Consider the following 18,583-nt stretch of genomic DNA (forward strand, 5'->3'; position numbering starts at 1 on the left):
TCAATGTTGAAATGTTTTAATTTTTTTAGGATCCGTTACACAGATCTGAGTAGATATTTAGGAGAAGGCTCAAAACAATGATAATTCTGTTTTACAGATACATAAAAAAGCACAACATTCTTCCCTGGTAAAAAACTTGGGCCCCCTTCCCCCATTCAAACAAATAAAAAATGCAAACAGGTGCTTGTTCATCCTTTTTTTCTAAAATTTGTTTTGACTTCTTGTTCAGTTACCTCATCATAACTAAATTTTTTCAAATATATGTATAATAAAACTAAAATTTGATTTTCAAACTCTTGCGATTTGGTTGTCAGAAAATTCAAATAAGCTTTTTAAACCTTTTTTTCCTTCAATTTTTTTCAATTTTTCAATCAATGAAGTTTCTTCAATTGCTGCATTTTTTAACCCCAAGTTTTTTGCCATTTTTGAATTTGACAACACATTATACTCATTTTAATGAGAATACTGACATATTTCTATCATATTTCTATATACAGAGTACATACAACATTGACCATCAACAAACATTTATGGAAAAATTGGCAACAAATTTATAATACTTGTGAAATACTATCATACATGTAACAAAGCAACAAACCTGTTCGTATACTTTTTCTATTATCAACTGATACGCTGAATTTTTTAAATGCAAAAAAAAAAAAAAGAAAGAAAAAATCCATATTTTATGACAAAACAGAGCTGGAGAAACTATCACAATCCTAGATCTTTATGGAATGAGGTTAAGACTTTTATCAGATCAGAGATTTACAACAGCAGAGAGAATATCCCCACTTACATGAACAAACAAGATAATATTATTTCACAAAGTTTATAACATAGTGCTCATCGGGACATGATTAATATAAAATGTCTTCATACAGTTATAAATTCTTCATCACTCCTACAAGTGTCCTAATAGCACCTTCAGATTAAAATGCAGCATACTATGAGTAATGATTCTGTAAAAATGACTAAATGTCAACTTAAGCAAAGATAATGAGTGCAAGGAAACTACATATTTTAAGAACTGTAATAAATCTAGACATGTACATAATATATACATGTATATAAATGAAATAATACCTTAGATGGACATTATCTATGTGAAATTAGCCTTTCACTGTATGAAAAAGCTTTGACATTAGTAACTTCCATATACATGTATATACCTCAGCTCTTTGTCATTTTTACTTTTGTTGAAGAGGCAACTATTATTTTTGATCAAAATTTAAAAATAACATTTTCCTGTTACTTTGGCACATTTTTAATTCAATAAAAAATATGTTTAAGCATTCAAGTTAACTGGTCATTCAAAAGAAATTTCACACTTTTCATAGCCTAATTAAAATAACTTAAACTCAACTAAAATTATTTACAAATTTAAAACATTGAGATTTTTTGCTTGCAGAATAAATGATTGTCAAGTTCCTGAATTTTCTGTCATAATTTCTGAAGGGGATCAATACCTGTACACAAGACATGTGATCTACTTAAAAACAGCACTAACAGTAGTTCTCCTAACCTTCCCATGGCTCAGAGACAATATCCCTCACTTTTACTTCCAATAAGCTGCACACAGGTCTATTAAAAATGAATGTAGGCTTCAAGTGTACAATGCCTACAGGTAAACACTCGTGCCAATTACTGGGACTAACCAGAATACCTGGCACACAGAAACACAAGTAAGTTAATACACAGAGTTCACACAGGTGAGCTATAACTGATTCATCTCGTCTTTCATATTACATAGCACTCGAATGATATAAACGGAAAAAAAGTTCAATGAAGTCAAAAATGTGTGAATGTTCTCTATGAGGTTACTTAGTGAAGTGTTCATTAACAAGAATAAAATGAGATTACACCTCATCTGATTTTTATCATACACTAGATGAAATACTTGCAAATGCTAAATGATACATAAAGATGCAGAGGTGCAGTTTAATACTGCTGAACACTCAACAATTCTCTTCTCAGTCACTGCAGAATCCATCCTAGTCTCTTCTTAAAAATATCACAACATATCTGATTTCTTAAACTATTAATAATTAACAATTAACAAAAACAGCTCCTTAACAACAGCCACTAGTTGTAATCCTGCTCCTTATTCTTTTGATTTTTTTTTCACATCGTGTCAGATTCATTCCTTGAAATAATATGTGACATTACATTTGTCACGTAGTAGCAATGGTTGTTTGCAATGCTGATATTGCTTCTGAAGAAATCTGAGTGGTTGTGAGATGTGGTGATGCAAACAGCATGGAACCAGAGGGGGTACTATCCAGCCCTGTTCCTTCTACAGCCCCTTGAAGTCCCTGCCCTGCCATCTGTGAGTTATACTCAGCTGTCTCCATCCTCAGTATGTATGGTATTATGCTGTCTATTTGAACACTGCCTATCAGGCCAGCAAAAAATAGTTCCTCCATGACACTCGGACTTAGTGAGTGAAGAGCAGGGAGACGGAGTAAAAGTTTGGCCAAGCGGTCTGGACTGGAGGGGTGTGTTTGACGAATGTGATTGGCTAGTTCACGCTGAGCCCTTTCCTGCACTCTCTCAATCTGCTGAGCGTTTGGCAGGGATGGAGTATCTGCAATTTAAACTAACTGTCTCATTGTTTGTCTATATTCTCCACATCCTTTCTATGCTAATGAAAGTAAATTTGGTATCTCAAATTTCATTTTGTCAGTTATAAGGGATAAGTCAAAGTAAGTACCAAGTGGCCTGCACAGATCTTACTATGAATTCAAAATTTGAATTTGGTATTTGAAATCAGATGTTTGAAGCTTTTTTTTTTTAAAGTTCAATCAAATTTCTGATACTGATGTTTGACTGTACTCCCAATTTCATTGCTATATACTGTAAAGTCACATATTTTTCTGGGATCATATTTTCTTGGTTTAACGATAAAATATTGATTCTTGGGAAATTGATTTCGAGGATGAATAAGTACTTAGCTGTTATCTAAATTCTTACATTTCCTGGTGTACATGAATTCAAGGGTCTCTTCATACCACGAAAACAATGAAAACTAAACCCCCACAAAAACGAAAGCTTTCACAGTACATACTTCATGAAGTAAGTATAATTACCAAATCTATTTTCCCAAGAATTCAATAACTTTTTAAGTGATAAAAGTCTCAGTATACTGCGCAGAGGCACATGATTTGAATAATTTGACCCAGAGACAAGAAAGATGTGTCTTCTTATCGTGCTTCAGGAAACAGTCTAAACAGCCTCATCATTAATATGTCAAATCTAATCAAATTTGAAAGTTAAATTTCAATTTTTCTACTGTTAGAAGTAAATCCTTATAATTCATCTAGTTTTAATGACTTACAGCATCACTCACCTGGAGAAAACAAGACCAAAGATTTAAGTGTTTATAACTTACTTTATAATGGGTGTAAACATGAATTGTCTAACTCACCAGGAGAAAACAAGACCAAAGCTTTAAGTGTTTATGGCTTTCTTAATAATGGGTGTAAACATGAATTGTCTAACTCACCAGGAGAAAACAAGACCAAAGATTTAAGTGTTCATGACTTTATAATGGGTATAAACATGAATTGTCTAACTCACCTGGGGAAAACAAGACCAAAGCTTTCAGGTAAGCAAACTCCTCGGAGTCTATCTGTAGAGCTTCCAAAGACTGTATATAGTTCTGAAGCTTAAGGATATGGTCTATAACTATCTTCACTCGTTCTGCTGAATTTTTATCTGCAAAAGTAGACAAAACTGTCTTTTTACATTTTAATCTACATCAATTAAACAAAAAAAGTACCTAGAAAAATGACAACCAGAGAGGGCACCATTAAGGGCTGTCAAAGGGAAGTGACACCTGTACTTGGAAGAATAATGTATAGAACAAATATTGCATAAAGAAAAGGTGATGAGGAATCTCTTATATAATTGTTATAATTATTAACATTTAAAGATTGGACATACAAAAGGACAAATTTTCACTTTAGATACTACTCTAAAATACTGTATGTGTATTTAAAAAGCGGGCTTCATATTTTAACGGCTTTGGCACAGACAACGATGCGTTAATTCATGAATACCGCTAACAAATCATTTATTAATACAATACATGGCAAATTAGTGTGTAGCGCTAATTCATGAATGTGCCAGCAACTCAGTACCCAGTGATTGCGCAAGGTTTTAAATACACCAATTTCTGTACACATACAGTACATTGCTATATTGTTTTATTACAGATACATCTTTAGATTACCTTCTTGTAGTGTAATATTTGAGATTCTACTTTAGATCACCTTTTGTAATGCATTACATTACAGATCTGCTGTAGATTACATTGCCGTATTGTATTACATTACAGATACTTCTGTAGATTACCTTGCTGTAGTGTTTTATTATAGATACTACAGTAGATTACATTGTTGTGGTATATTACATTACAGATCTGCTGTAGATTACATTGCTGTATTGTATTACATTATAGATAATGTTGTAGATTACCTTGCTGTAGTGCTGTCTGGAGGTGATTCAGTATGGCCATTAAGATAGTCGAGAGAGACATAGACTGGGCACACTGGGCCAGTCCTAGAGTAAACAGCTCACTCCAACAGGACTTCACTAGAATTGTCTGTACATCTTGACTAAAAAAAAAATTTCCGTTACTTTTAATACTGGTTTGTGGACTTCTACAGAAGTACAGAAAAGTGACCATGGTTTACTATTTGCCATGATTGAAATGGAACCTACTGAAAACAATCAACACTTACAAATCTTCTTACGGTGATATTCATATATTATATACTTAAGGCTGAATATAAAACATGAGTTGACATATATTAAAGCAAGTCAATTTATTGTATTTCTTAAGCTGATTCTAAATAGATTTCTGACCCACCTGAGGACATGAAATGAAGGGATGGAGCGTGTCCAGTGCATGGACAGAAAGAGAAGTCTAGACGCTGTTTCACAAATGTAGTGGACATTGAGATATGCTGGCATGGGGGAGGGCGTGGTCAGATTGAAGGCAAAATTCTGCTGGGTCAGCACTGGACCTACAGATACCAAACATAGTTAATCACACTTTCAAATTGAAAGCAAAGAAATCATTTGTGTATAATTTCATGAAACATGTAAATTATTAGTACATGTATATATTAGGGATGTCAAATTGGTCGATATTTGATAATCGGTTACTCAGACGATTTTCTGATCGAGTACCCGGGTACGCGGTAAAATTGTAAAATACAAATGTGTTAATTTTATTGAGACCAGTTAAGCCCTGTTTAACCCCATCGATATTTTTTTAACGTTTTTTTTATTCCTGTACACAAACATCACACAAAACAAAAGATTTTTTGCACTAAATTTATTTATCAAATAAACACAAAAGACAACAATGAATACATCAATAACTAGAAATCTGACCAGTCAGCAAGGGCCCCGTTGAGGGGTAGAAATATAAGAGTGTAGATTACGGGATGAGAATTTTACTTGATTACAAAAATTTAAAAATACATAAAGAAGAATAAGCAACAGCAACTGCTCTATATATTTATCAACCTGTAAATAGTATCCTTGTATTTACATAAGGCAGTAAAAACATCATATATATAATGACTCAATTAAATCAATTAATCCCAGGGGATTAATTATACTGCTCTCTCAATCTTTTCTTCTAAATTTACAACAAAAATTTTTTTCAGGAATGATAGAATGAGGTTATTATCTGATTACCTCTTAAAATAAATAGTATTCTTGAATTTACATAAGGCAGAAAAAAGAAAGAAAAAAGAAAATAATTATAAAAAAGATATCTTTATCTATATCTTGTTTTTAGAATTCAATAAAATCATAAATAATTCATTGTGTATTTTATCAAAATAAAGTATGAACATTACATGTATTGAAATCCACATAACAGAGAATGTAAACATCATTCAGAATTGACCTTAACTTCAAAACAAACTTCATTTGCACACAGAGGTGTTCATTAATCTCAATGTGACAGATATAGATAAATGCTTTGGATTTTCTTCAAAAGAAAAGTTAATTAATCCCAAGAGACTCATTGCAGCCTTTCATAGTTTACAATAGGAACATTCTCAGCAGTTATCTCTCTTTGCCGATTCACTCTTGTATAAAGTTAAGGAATCTACCCCACCACCCCAGCTCCAAACCGGATGACATAGAGAACCAAACTTAGCATCAAAATATGTCTTACTATCTATTTCTGTTTACCAGGTGAATGGTCACGGTAATTACTGTATAAACAAGTACACAGCCACAGACAATAATGGGTATTAACAGGTGTGGGGGACGCTAATTACAAGATAAACATGGACAATTCATTTTGAAGTTGCATTTTTTTTTTTTATAAGTTTTGGATAAAAAAAATATACTTTTTCTTTGAAATATAAAAAAAAAAATATACATCCGAGTAACCGAGTAGCGATTTTAGTATTCTATACTCTGACGTTCGATCGAGTACCCGGTTAACCTGGTACTCGTTGACATCCCTAGTATATATGTATATGAACATTTATTTTAAAACATGAATACATCTAGTAAAATCAGTTGATTTTCAAGTTCTTGCAATTTTACATACTGTATACTGTTGTTTTTTTTTGCCCTTTCACTTTTGAAAATTATTTTTCCCCTTTAAATTCACCCAAACACAGTTGCAACTAAAAGGCAATGCTGTTGTCTTTCAATTCACCCATTTTAAATTCACCCATTTGCAACAGGGACAAAACAAATTTTACTGTTGTGCTGAAACAGCAACAGACAACAGACAAATTTTGGTCAGAAAACCTCACATAAGCCTTTGGTTTAGGTGAGCTAAAAAAAAGGAGAGGATGTGTTAACTTACCATCAACTTCCACTACAATGGAGTTTTCTCTGCTGTAGTCCTGTCCAAGGTCCATGCTTAATGCGGACTGATCTAGACTGCTGTCACATAGTGATGACTGGTCCAGGGACTGAAGAGGAAGATAGATTAATTATATACGTTTACAAAAGTCAAATCGGCATATACATGTGTATAGTTTTTACCTCATCTATGCATACTTACAGCATTACCATTGTTTATGTGTTTTTTTAACATGCAAAAATTGTGTTTTTACTGATAAAACAGAAAACTAGCAGAGTTGTATTGAAGTGTTTGTCATGCCAGAGTGAGCTGTGTCTATCATGATTTCCCAGTCTGACTTTTTTGGTCACCTCTTAGAGAGCTACTATCAGTTTACCTGAGGCTGGACAGCTTTGGCCAGTGTGTCAAAAGCCTTGGCAGCATTGTTAGATGTGTCTCCTCTCAAACCTGTGTCCCCATTGGAGGGTGCCTGCTCCTCCTCAGTGTTTTTACTCATTGTTGCTAATGTTGTTACAACATTGGCTAACGTGCTCAGATCTGTAAAAAAAAGCCATTACTGAAAAAAACATCTAACCCTTTCAACACTGTAGACCGATACATCGGTCTGATAAAATTTCGTCTTGGAACACGGTAGACCGATTCATTGGTCTCAGACACAAAACTGAAAGTAAATGTTTATTCTTAGAAATAGAAAGTATTCTCTGCGCAAGAACTTTCACTATGAATTATGGGTAGATGGATATAAACATCCGTTAATAAATATGGCGGACCACATGGCGAAAATCACGGAAAAATAAGGAAAATTAGATGAATCTCAAAGAAAACAACGAAGAAAGCAAAATGGCGGTTAACAACAAAATGTCCAATCTTTCTGACGATGAAAACTTTAATAAAATCGGGGAATTAGACATTAAAGATGTCTCTAGACAACAAAAATACGAATTTTTCACAATGTTGAGAAATCTATAGTCGGAGAAACGACTCGGCATCCGACTTTGAAGGCTCCAAAACAGAGCATGCTTTCAACGCTCCAGACTTCTCTTGATGTCTCGAAACACCATGTTTTATTTATTTATTATTATGGACTTATTTTTCAATAAATTCTGACATATTGCATATCATTTTACTCGGAAATAATTTCTCTTTTGAACTTTGTAAAGAACATAAGCGATTTTGAAACTTCATAGCAGCAAATTTATTAAAATATTACATAAGATCAGTTATAAAATGTAAATATGATTTTTATTAGTGCTTTTGACATGCTAAATAATTTTGAATATATATAAATTTGATATCATTTAAATGAGAAATGTCTCACCTTTCTAATAATGTGTCATTTATTAAAATGTTCAAAGAAATAAAGAAGTTACTGTACTTTTTGTAATGGAAGGTGAAATGTTAAGTGATGGCCCAAGTTACTCAGTGTACCAGGGCTTGTTTGATAAAAGTTACTCAGTGTTGAAAGAGCTAAACACACCAAAAAGGCCTTGTTCTTTTATTTTATGTTAGCATTGCCTGCAATTTTTTTCCCTTTTTATAGACCACTTTTCTGTTTTCTTTCTGAAATTGGCAAGTAATAGTATCTACCTTAACACATCTATCTGTAGGTGAGAGATTTACCTGTAGTTGTGGAGGTGGGGACTATTCCTCCCATGATGACATTACCCTGGTCAGTGTGGACTATTCTCTCCTGTAGATTAGCCAATAAATTACTGGCTGCCCTCTGTCCACTACCCTCTTCTAGCTGCTCAGAAATACAAACATAAACATTACCATAAACCCCTACAGTTAAATATTACCTGTATTAAATTGATAAGCAAGAATTTCTACTTCAATTTAAATTTTCTGATTAGTTAAAAAGATTTTTTTTCAAATCCAACATTATAGCACAATTATAATAAATTTTGGAAAAATGTAATACAACCCCCCCTCCCCCCCCCCCCCCCCAAAAAAAAAATTAATAAGTTTAAATTTGTGCTTTACATTTTTAACAAGCATTTGTATTTACTGATTTCTTATCTAATTAATGGGAAAAGAGTAGAAAGACTATCTATGACTCATATAGTAAACGTGGAAAGCTGCTCAGACCGATGAGATCTCTGACACACCTTCACCTTTCCAATAAACATAGGGAGGGAGGCAAAGGGACTGTCTAGATCTTTACATACCTTTCCAGTAAATCTAGGAAGGAAGTTGGAAAGAAAGTTGATTTTTTTTAATGTGACATACTTTCCAGAAAATGTAGGAAGGGCAACTGAGGGACTCTTGTTAAAATGACATATAACTTTTGTGTAAAAGTGAAGGGGGAGGGGGGTTGCACTCTTCGAGATTTTCACACGACACACCTTTCCAGTACATGTAGTCAGGGAGGTGGAGGGACTGTCAAGATCTTTACATGACTTTACCTTTCCAGTAAATGTAGGGAGGGAGTTGGAAGGAATGTTGATTTCTTTGTGTAACATACCTTTCCAGTATAAGTAGGAAGGGCAGCTGAGGGACTTTTGTTAAAAAGACATACTTCCTGTGAAAGTGAAAGGGTGTGGGGTGAAGTATTGGACTGTTGAGGTCTTTACATGACATACCTTTTCAGTAAACATGGCAAGGGAGAGGTGATAGTTTTAAGACCTTCACGCGACACACCTTTCCAGTAAATGTAGGGAGGTAGATGGAGGGACTGTTAAGATGTTTCCATGACATACCTTTCCAGTAAATGTAGGAAGGGAGGCAGAGGGACTGTTGAGATCTTTACGAATGTAGATTTTCTGTGTGGATGTAGCTACTGCAGAAAACTGTCTCTGGTCTTTCTCTGGAGGTTTCCTCTCCTGTTGTACAGCTACACAGGAAAAAAAATATTATCTCAGTTATCATCTCCATTATCATGTATCTTATTCATATTTTTGGATTACCAATCAACCTAAAATTCTTTTTTAAAAACATAATGATTTTTTTTAAATTGATGTAATGGTAGTGATCACTGATGGGCAATTGGACAAAAATCAATCAATTATTAGTAATAATCAGCTGCACATAATCAATAAATAATCGATTATAACTGAATTTTTTTTGTCTAAATTAAATAAATCTAAAAAGTCAAACATTAAGATTAGAGCTTAGATTTATTTTTTATTTATTTTTTTTTTTTTTTTACAAAAACTCCATTAAATTAATTATATGTAGGCCCCTATGAATGTTTAATGTTTTTTTTTCTTTAAATGAAGTGGAAAATAAGAATTTATTTCTTTAACTCTTGACTCTTTAACTCATTCATTTTTTTCTCTCATTAAATATACTGAATGGGAATATTACTGAAATTAGTCCCACCTTGCATTATTTATTTTCTTGGAAATACAAGTTATTAAAGAAAGTAATTATCCAGAATTTGGACTTGTATTCTTGTTTATAATGAAGTTTACAGATCATCTGTACTGTTTGTGTTTTTCTGATTATAGTAAAACCATATAATATTGTTCATTTTCCTGAGATTAGCCTGACCCTACATTCAATAATGGCGGTAAAAATATCATTGTTGATGTTTTGAAAATTCATCAATATTTTAAAACTCTTCGCACATGGTTTTCAGTAATAAAATTAAAATTTTATCCATAATAATTTTTGTGTGTGATGTCAGCGACATTTATTAAGCAATTGATTAGAAACATCGAAGAGCTCCTAATGACCGACAATTGATCATCTGTGACAATTGGCCCATCATTATTTCATGTATTTAATGGTCTCTTAAAAATAAAAAAATAGAAAAAGCTGGTGGTGAAACTAATTTGGTTGTAATGTGCCATTTTGGTTTTATATTGTAAAATCTTGGTTGCCTACATCACAATATGACTTGCATCAAACCATGTATCAATCTGCTTAATGGTACAAATAAATTTTGTACAAATTGAAGTCCTTTTTGAAGGAAATGGTCTTATTCTGTATAGTTTTATAACAATAGAAAATTTAATTATAAGAAAAAAATTAACGGCTTCTAAAGTGATACTTTATATAACCTGGTCTGGAATAGTTTACGCTTCTTTTTAACCACCCAGCAGTTCATAAAACATAAACTGTTCCATTCAAGTTGTATAATATAACTTGGGTAGCCATTAAATTCATTCCTTTAATAAACTGACCATCAGACCAGTGTACTTAAGAAGCGTATGCCAAAATTTCGAATTTATCAATTCTGTTGCAACAAGCCTAAACTTTCTAGCCCTACATATAAAAGAACATCCTCCCATACCTCTTGCACTTTTACTGAAATTTACTGAATGACTCACAGACAAGATTTAAAAATTAAAGACACATTCTTAATCAATGAAAATTTCCTTACATTCTGCTCTCATCCCCACTGCTAGACACTTCTGAAGCCTGCAGTACTGACATCGATTTCTGTGTGGCTTATTCACAGGACAGTCCTTGTTACCACGACAGGCGTACCCCAACTGTTTTCTGATACTTCGTTTGAAGAATCCTTTACATCCTTCACAGCTGGTGCAGCCATAGTGACGACCTGGTAAACAATGCAACATTACCTCTCAAATCTGTTTTTGTTTATACTGAATTACTGTTAAACAATTTTTTTCATTTTAGACTAATCTTATCAACTTTCTTTCACTTTAGACTAATCTTGGTGAGTTTTATGAGGATGGACAAATGGTGAAAATCTGTCTCTATAAACAAATCAATCCCTAGGGCACCTTAAAAGATCAGACAACTCTGAAAAACCATAAAATAAAAGTTGCATACATGTACATATGACAAACTGGCACACTAAAATAGCTGTCAAGGAGAGTTGTTCTACAGTTAATGCATTCTGTCATTATAGCTTTTCATACAAAATCTAAGAAATATCCAAGTAATGAGGTATGTACAGTACACTGTCCAAACCAGACATCCTTTGATTTCAATAAATGTTTGAATGGTGTGAAAGACAAGGGGTGTATTTTGCCTGTGATACACTTACCAGATGCCTTGTCTCCACAGACAACACAGGGTTCAAACTTGCTCTCAAATGATGCCTTCTGTACCTTTTCTCGCATCAGATTTTGTTCATCTCTCAGTCTTTCTAACCTTTGATTGTGCTGAAGTTCCTAGGCCAAAGAATACAATTATTCCAAATATACCATAATCAATAATACCATCAATAAACAGATAAGACAGATAGTAATGTCAATTATTATGCACAGATGCTTGTCTGGCATACAGAGCATATTTAAGATTTTTAAGCTGTCAGAATACCCCCCCCCCCTTCTTCTCCAAAAAAGAGTCTTATGATATCCCTTATCCTGCTTATCCTATTCTTCTATTATTCTTTACCTATGATTATCTACTGTCTGACAATGACTATACCTTAAGTTTAACAGCCCAGTCTATGGAGGCCAGATTAGCATTCGGCACCTGAATAACCTGTGTGGGCAATGCTCCCTCCTTCAGCTTGGCTGCCAGTTCTGGAGGAGCCATCAAAATCTGTTGTCCACCATTATTGTTCACACTGCTAGTAGATGGCTACAAAAATATTACACATACATGTACTTTCAGTATATATGGAATCCTCAAATAAAAAAACTCCTTTATAATGAAATAAGAATTTCTCAGAAAAAAATGTTTCAAGATCATGATCAACCGTGCAAAGATCAATGTTTAAAATTATCAAAACTCCATTATTAATTTAAAAAAAAGTTTACATGTAGCTGAACTAACTGATGTATTCATATAGTATTTTTGAAATTACTGTGATGCAGGACCAAGTCTTACCTGCAGGTTAGAGGCAAAGTTTACAGGTATTGGGAAGGACCCTGGTGCAATAGTAATGGTGTGAAGACCTGATACTCCTGCAGTGGAGGATGAGGATGCATTCACAACACTGGAAAGACTTCCAAGACTGGATGGGTTGATGACATGAATGACGTTCTCTGGTGAAATTCCACCCCCTTCCATGTTGATGATGCGACCAGCGGAGACAGAGGATGCTGTTGATGGGGATACAACGCTTGAAGTGACACCCTGTGTCCCCTCCTCAGAACTCATTTGTTCTTTAGTGTCTGTTCCTTGTCATGTAAAATAATTAAAGTATATATTACTCTGAATTCCATTTTACACATTGAAAAACTCAATAGAGCCTTTGACTCAGGTGGGTGAAACACAAAATTCTGAACTTAAACTTGAATTGAACAGTGTCCCCAAAAATCATCTGTTTTCCAGTGTCTTTTACTGGTCATGTAAAATAACAAAAAAAAAAAAAAAAAAAAAAAAAAAAAAACAATTGCTCACAACTCCATTTTAAACATCCCCAGAAAGTTTAAAAAAGTTAATATATAGGCCTACTTCAATCAGAAAAACTCAATTGAGCCTTTAGCTCAGGTTGGCTAAAAACAAGATTCTTTATTTTAACATTAAAGATATATTTTTTTCATCCTAATTTTCATGTTACTAAAACTTTTTGACTTTTTTTTTTATTACCATTACTTGTGTTAATGAGTTCTGGTGACATTTTGCAGACATGAAGCACAATGTAAAAATCAATACATAAGCCAGACACTAATTAGCATAATGTATGCACATGACCCAGTTCTGTCGAGAGTTCTCTCTGGGAGGACAAAGGTCATGCAGAAGTCGGGCAAAAAGAAAATGGCAGGCTTTGAAAACAGATTTCTATCGTCTAGTACTGAAAATGCATCGTCATCTCTATATCATGTTCAGTCATACAAACCACATCCTCTCCGAGCTATAATATAGAGATATGCGGTGACCGTATCGCCAACACAGGTATCGAAAGGTCATGCACTCTTCCCATGTGTTATTGGCCGTGGGGTTATGTTTACAACACGTCAAAACAAAAAGGAAATACAGTTAACATAACTTGTCAGGTACAATTACATTTAAACTACAGGAATACACTTTTACAAGCCTTTGATATATCGACAGTTCTGTATTCTTGCCATTTTCGGCAACATTTTCATCACTCTCCGTCGAGTTCACTGGAAATGGCGGCTGCCGAAGCGTTGAAGATCCGGGTTGCCCAGGAAAACGTACAAATAGAACTCTGATGAACGACTAAATACTTATGTTTGTCTGTTCTTCTGGAGTATGTACACTAAGTATTCAATTTTAATCTTACCTTATTGTGGCAGATTCCTGTTATCTCGTAAAATGTTATTAAAGTCTTGATGCCAAGGAATAAAGGTCATAGGTTGTGACCTGCTGTTGTACGAGCTCTGAATTTGCTAAAATCTGATTGGTTAAAAATTACATCACGAGTGTGTTTACGCGCGAGAAAACAAGCGAGAGTTTACAGCGCACCTGTTATCGCGCAATGTAAACAGGAAGTTGTTCTTAAAAGCATGTACTGCATCAGCTGTGAGGTGAGGTTTGGGTACATTTTTATTTAAGCAGATTTTTTTTATCTCTGACCATAGTGTCAAGTGTTTTTGATCGAGGATAAAGGTTAATTAATTTGTTCTTTAAAGCACTGTCAACCATTGGCTTTTTTTTTTCAAAACGGTCCTCCCATCCACCAATTATCAGCAGATCAGTTAAAAATTACTTGGATTGGTGGCGGAGACTCATGTAGCTATAATGTGTAACAATATGAGTTTTCTTAAGCTTTTCATAGTTGCTTTTGATTTATATCGCTGTAACATAGGCAGGTTTGTGCCTCAACTTGGATTTGAACCAAGTGAAGTTGGATACAGGTGAATTATATTAAAGATTAGCAAAAACTACAAAATCTGTAAAGATTCAAGCTTTCTTAAACTTTTCAGCAACAACATACTAAGGAATATATACTTTCATCTGTATGTCTAGCTGTCTGTCCCTTTGCCTGACTGTTCTGTCCCCCCCCCCCCCCCCCTTATTTGCTTGCAGATATTGAGCTGATTTTGGATATTAAGTGAGTGTACCTTGATGAGCTACAGATCAAGTTTGCATTTCATTCTGCTTCGATGAATTTGAGGGAGTTACTATTGTGCACAAAAAGTTGCACTCATTCTCAATTAATTTCTCCAATTTCTTACCTCAACTACACAAAAGCTTGTAGTTGACATCTGCATGAAGAATAGAACTCCTTAGTATCTATATATGTCCAAATATCAGGTCTGTACTGAAAATGGATCAGAGTTACTTTGCATTTAATAACAGACTGTCATATTGCATGTAGATGGCATAAACCCTAACCCTAACCCTGATAAACACATTCTAAAATGTAGGCTCTTGAAAGACCAATACAGTGTTACCTTTTGGCCAAGACAGATTTTGGCATTAAAGCGAGGGTGGCAATATAACAAATTCTTCCATAAATTACAATTCAGTGCGTAATAAAAAAATAAATAGTTTACCTAATTTATTTCAGTTGCAATCTGTTAGTGTCATGCTTGTGCACATGTGTATAAAGGCAACTCTCATTTCTTTTTGAAAAGAGTCATTATTATTTTTTTTTACAATATTTTTGACTAAAAAGAAATAAAATGTCAGAATATTGAACACTCATCAATTTCCTGCTCTTTCATCATGCTCTAAGAATTTAATAACCTGATGACAAAGATGTCAGTACTAGCTATTATAGCCTCTCGGAATAAATCTTTTTTTTTTGAGAATTACCGGTATCATTAATTTCATCTGAATCAAAAGTAGATTTTATTACCATCTCAAGAATGTCTGAATCAGTGAAAAAGTTCAGTTGGTAAAGTGTCATGAGTTGACTGATGAATGGTTAATGGTAAATCACATGTTAGGCTAAGTCAACATGTTGTAATAAAAATATATTCTCATGTGTACTTCTCTTTCGATTCTGTTTTGATATATATCAATCAACCCAATATGTGCCCAACAATTCATGAAAACTTCAGGGTAACAGAATCCGTAATATTTTCACATGCGGAATTATAGTGGTCTAAAAATAGAGATGGGGTTTCCTTTTGATGGATAGAATGGCTTCTTAATCTAAGGGGACACAAATGAGTTTTTGCATTTATTATGGTTTGAAGCATTATCCATGATAAGCAATGATCGGTGATTTACAATCAAATAGATCAAATGTTGATCAATCTTTTTTCTTATAATCCAAATTTGTACGCTTTCTCTTGCCTTACGTTTCCATTATTGTGATTAAATAAATATTCTATCTCATAAAAATACGCCAAAGACATTGCTAATTTTGAGTTTTATTAGCTTACCTGAGCCGAAGGCTCAAGTGAGCTTTTCTGATCACATTTTCTCCGGCGTCTGTCTGTCTTTCTGTCTGTCTGTATGTAAACTTTCCACATTTTCGACTTCTTCTCCAGAACCACTGGGCCAATTTCAACCAAACTTGCCACAAAGTATCCTTGGGTAAAGGGGATTCAAGTTTGTTCAAAGAAGGGCCATGCCTCCTTCCAAGGGTAGATAATTATGAATTCGTGAAAAATTAATGGCATCATTAAAAAATCTTCTTCTCAAGAACCACTGTGCTTGGAAATATGAAACTTATGTAGAAGCATCCTCAGGTACGGTAGATTCAAGTTTGTTCAAATCTTGACCAGGGGGCTTCTGTTGGGGCCACAGTGAGAGATCAAATTTTTACATAGGAATATATAGGAAAAATCTTTAAAAATCTTCTTGTCAAGAACAGCAAAGCCATGATTGGTCATATATATAAGGAAGCATCCTCAGATAGTGTACATTCAAGTTTTTTCAAATCATGACCCCCAGGGGTAGGGTGGGGCCACAATGGGCGATCAAAATTTTACAAAGGAATATACAGGAAAAAAAATTTAAAAATCTTCTTCTCAAGAACAGCAAAGCCATGATTGGTCATGTTTATGTGGAAGCATCCTCAGGTAGTGTAGATTCAAGTTTGTTCAAATCATGACCTGCGGGGGTAGGGTGGGGCCACAATGGGGGATCAAAATTTTACATAGAAATAAATAGGAAAAAATCTTTTTCTCAAGAACAGAAAAGCTATGATTAGTCATATTGATATGGAGGCATCCTCAGGTAGTGTAGCATCAAATTTGTTCAAATTAGGGCCCTGGGGGATAGGGAGGGGCCACAATGGGGGATCAAATTTTTACGAATGAATATCTAGGAAAAAATCTTCTGCTTAAGAAGAGCAAAGCCATTTGTTATATTGATATGGAAACATCATCAGGTAGTTTAAAATTCAAGTCCCCCCCCCCCCCCCAATGTAAACTTTTCAATACTGAACTGATTTTTGCTTTTTTTTCCCTAGCCAATGTGGTCAGGTGAGTGATGTGGCCCATGGGCCTCTTGTTGAATTTTCTGTTTATTTTCAACTACAGATTATTGAATTTTCTGTTTATTTTCAACTACAAGTTATAGAATTTTCTGTTTATAACATTTTCTTTGATTTTTGGCTGTGACATCATAGATTAAATTATTTTCAATTGTTAAAAAATGTTCTCAGTGTACACACAAGTACTCTGAAGTTGATATTAAAAAGATGTTTGAGTTTCTGATTGACAATTATCTATGTGGTTTTTGGAGAACAGGTCTTCCACAATGAAATGTATGTAGATAACAAACAGTATTCAAGCTCAAAAGTCCATTAAACAATGCAAATTTTGGAGCAGAGCAAACATGGACCTCTAAAACATCAGAGGTGGGATCAGGTGCCATGGAGGAGTGAGCATCCCCTGCCAACCAATCACTCCGGCCATGTGCTCCTTGTCATGATCGGGTAATAATGAAAAAATCCATCAACAATTCAGTGTGTAAATATTGGCCTAACAATTAGTATGAAAAGCGTCAGTCAGCATTTGACTTTATGATAAATTGTATTTGCTGACAAGGTCATTGTATCAACCATAGAACTTAAGAAAAGACAACTTTAAACGAGAGTGCTGATATTCTTGTTTCATCAACATGTTTGTCAATAACTTACCTCATTTTAGAAATTGTTCATACATAGAGCATGCTCTTGCGTATCAAATCAATGGAGAGATATAAATCCCTTATGCAGGTGATGAAGGTATATTGCTGCATAAGTAAGGGAAAGTTGACGATTGAAAAGTTAAAGTCATCACGTTTATCAAATTGTTGGAATTCCCATGGGCACTAATTGCGTCCCATTATTAGCAGACCTGTTTTTGTATTCATATGAAGCAGAGTTTATTTAAAAGCTTATACATGAGAAAAAGAAATCTCTTGCTGTGGCCTTTGGGTAGACATTTAGATGCAGTTGGTGAAGGTCAACGACGTATTGTCAATTAACAATAATTATTTCCATTCATATGTCCACACGATATATCTCAGTGAGCTTGAAATAAAAGATACCACAAAGTCTGACACATCTGTTTCATATTTGGATTTTTATTAGAAAAAGATAATAATGGTTATCTAACAACAAAACTTTAATATGATAAATGTGATGACTTTAACTTTTCAATCATCAACTTACCTTACTTATGCAGCAATATACCTTCACCACCTGCATACTGGGTTTATATCTCTCAGTTGATTCGATATGGAAGAGCATGCTCTACATATGAACAATTTCTAAAATGAGGTAAGACAAGTTGATGAAACAAGAATATCAACAGTCTCGTTTAAAGTCATCATTTTGTAAACTTGTTCTATGGTCAATACAATGACCTTGTCAGCAAATACAATCTATCATTAAGTCATTTGCTGACTAATTGCTAGGCAATTTAGTTACGTACTGAATTGTCGACAGATTTTTCCGTTATTTTCAGATCATGACAAGGAGCACAGGGGGGTGTGAACAGTTGGCAGGGGATGCTCACTCTT

General features: G+C 34.1%; 2 protein-coding genes across 6 annotated transcripts in view; one reads left to right on the forward strand and one right to left on the reverse strand.

The window, feature by feature from the left end:
- LOC133203722 (orphan steroid hormone receptor 2-like) lies at positions 1–14,048 on the reverse strand. 2 transcript variants are annotated; one of them, XM_061339490.1, is made up of 13 exons: positions 13,959–14,048; positions 12,596–12,888; positions 12,191–12,346; positions 11,805–11,922; positions 11,172–11,351; positions 9,544–9,677; positions 8,465–8,588; positions 7,221–7,381; positions 6,845–6,953; positions 4,871–5,027; positions 4,477–4,616; positions 3,577–3,714; positions 1–2,584 (listed from the first exon to the last, which is right to left on the reverse strand). In XM_061339490.1, exons 2-13 carry the CDS (start codon positions 12,866–12,868, stop codon positions 2,172–2,174), a joined length of 2,103 nt encoding a protein of 700 aa, XP_061195474.1. In that variant the 5' UTR covers positions 12,869–12,888; positions 13,959–14,048; the 3' UTR covers positions 1–2,171. The 2 variants fall into 2 exon arrangements, with proteins under 2 accessions (XP_061195474.1, XP_061195473.1); XM_061339489.1 differs by having other exon boundaries at positions 11,805–11,931.
- The window catches only part of LOC133203723 (EGF domain-specific O-linked N-acetylglucosamine transferase-like), a 21,677-nt gene continuing 16,747 nt past the window's right edge, over positions 13,654–18,583 (forward strand). For 3 of the 4 annotated variants that reach the window (XM_061339494.1, XM_061339495.1, XM_061339491.1), the window contains exon 1: positions 13,654–13,925. The gene's annotated coding sequence lies outside the window, so the exon portion shown is untranslated. Of the gene's footprint in view, positions 13,926–14,139; positions 14,203–18,583 lie in introns of those variants that run through there. The other variant, XM_061339492.1, reaches the window with a different exon arrangement.

Source organism: Saccostrea echinata, unplaced genomic scaffold (genome assembly GCF_033153115.1).
Source record: "Saccostrea echinata isolate AGI-Se365-2 ecotype Australia unplaced genomic scaffold, CSIRO_AGI_Sech_v1 ptg000051l, whole genome shotgun sequence".
Lineage (NCBI taxonomy): Eukaryota > Metazoa > Mollusca > Bivalvia > Ostreida > Ostreidae > Saccostrea > Saccostrea echinata.

What these genes read in the sequence shown, in the direction of transcription:
- LOC133203722 (XM_061339489.1), bottom strand. Translation starts at nt 12,868, where the DNA reads ATGAGTTCTGAGGAGGGGACACAGGGTGTCACTTCAAGCGTTGTATCC. An exon ending in AGTGGGGATGAGAGCAGAAT is followed by an intron (nt 9,678 to 11,171) that starts GTAAGGAAATTT and finishes TTTCCTGTGTAG; the next exon opens with CTGTACAACAGGAGAGGAAA. An exon ending in CCAAAGCTGTCCAGCCTCAG is followed by an intron (nt 6,954 to 7,220) that starts GTAAACTGATAG and finishes CTTCCTCTTCAG; the next exon opens with TCCCTGGACCAGTCATCACT.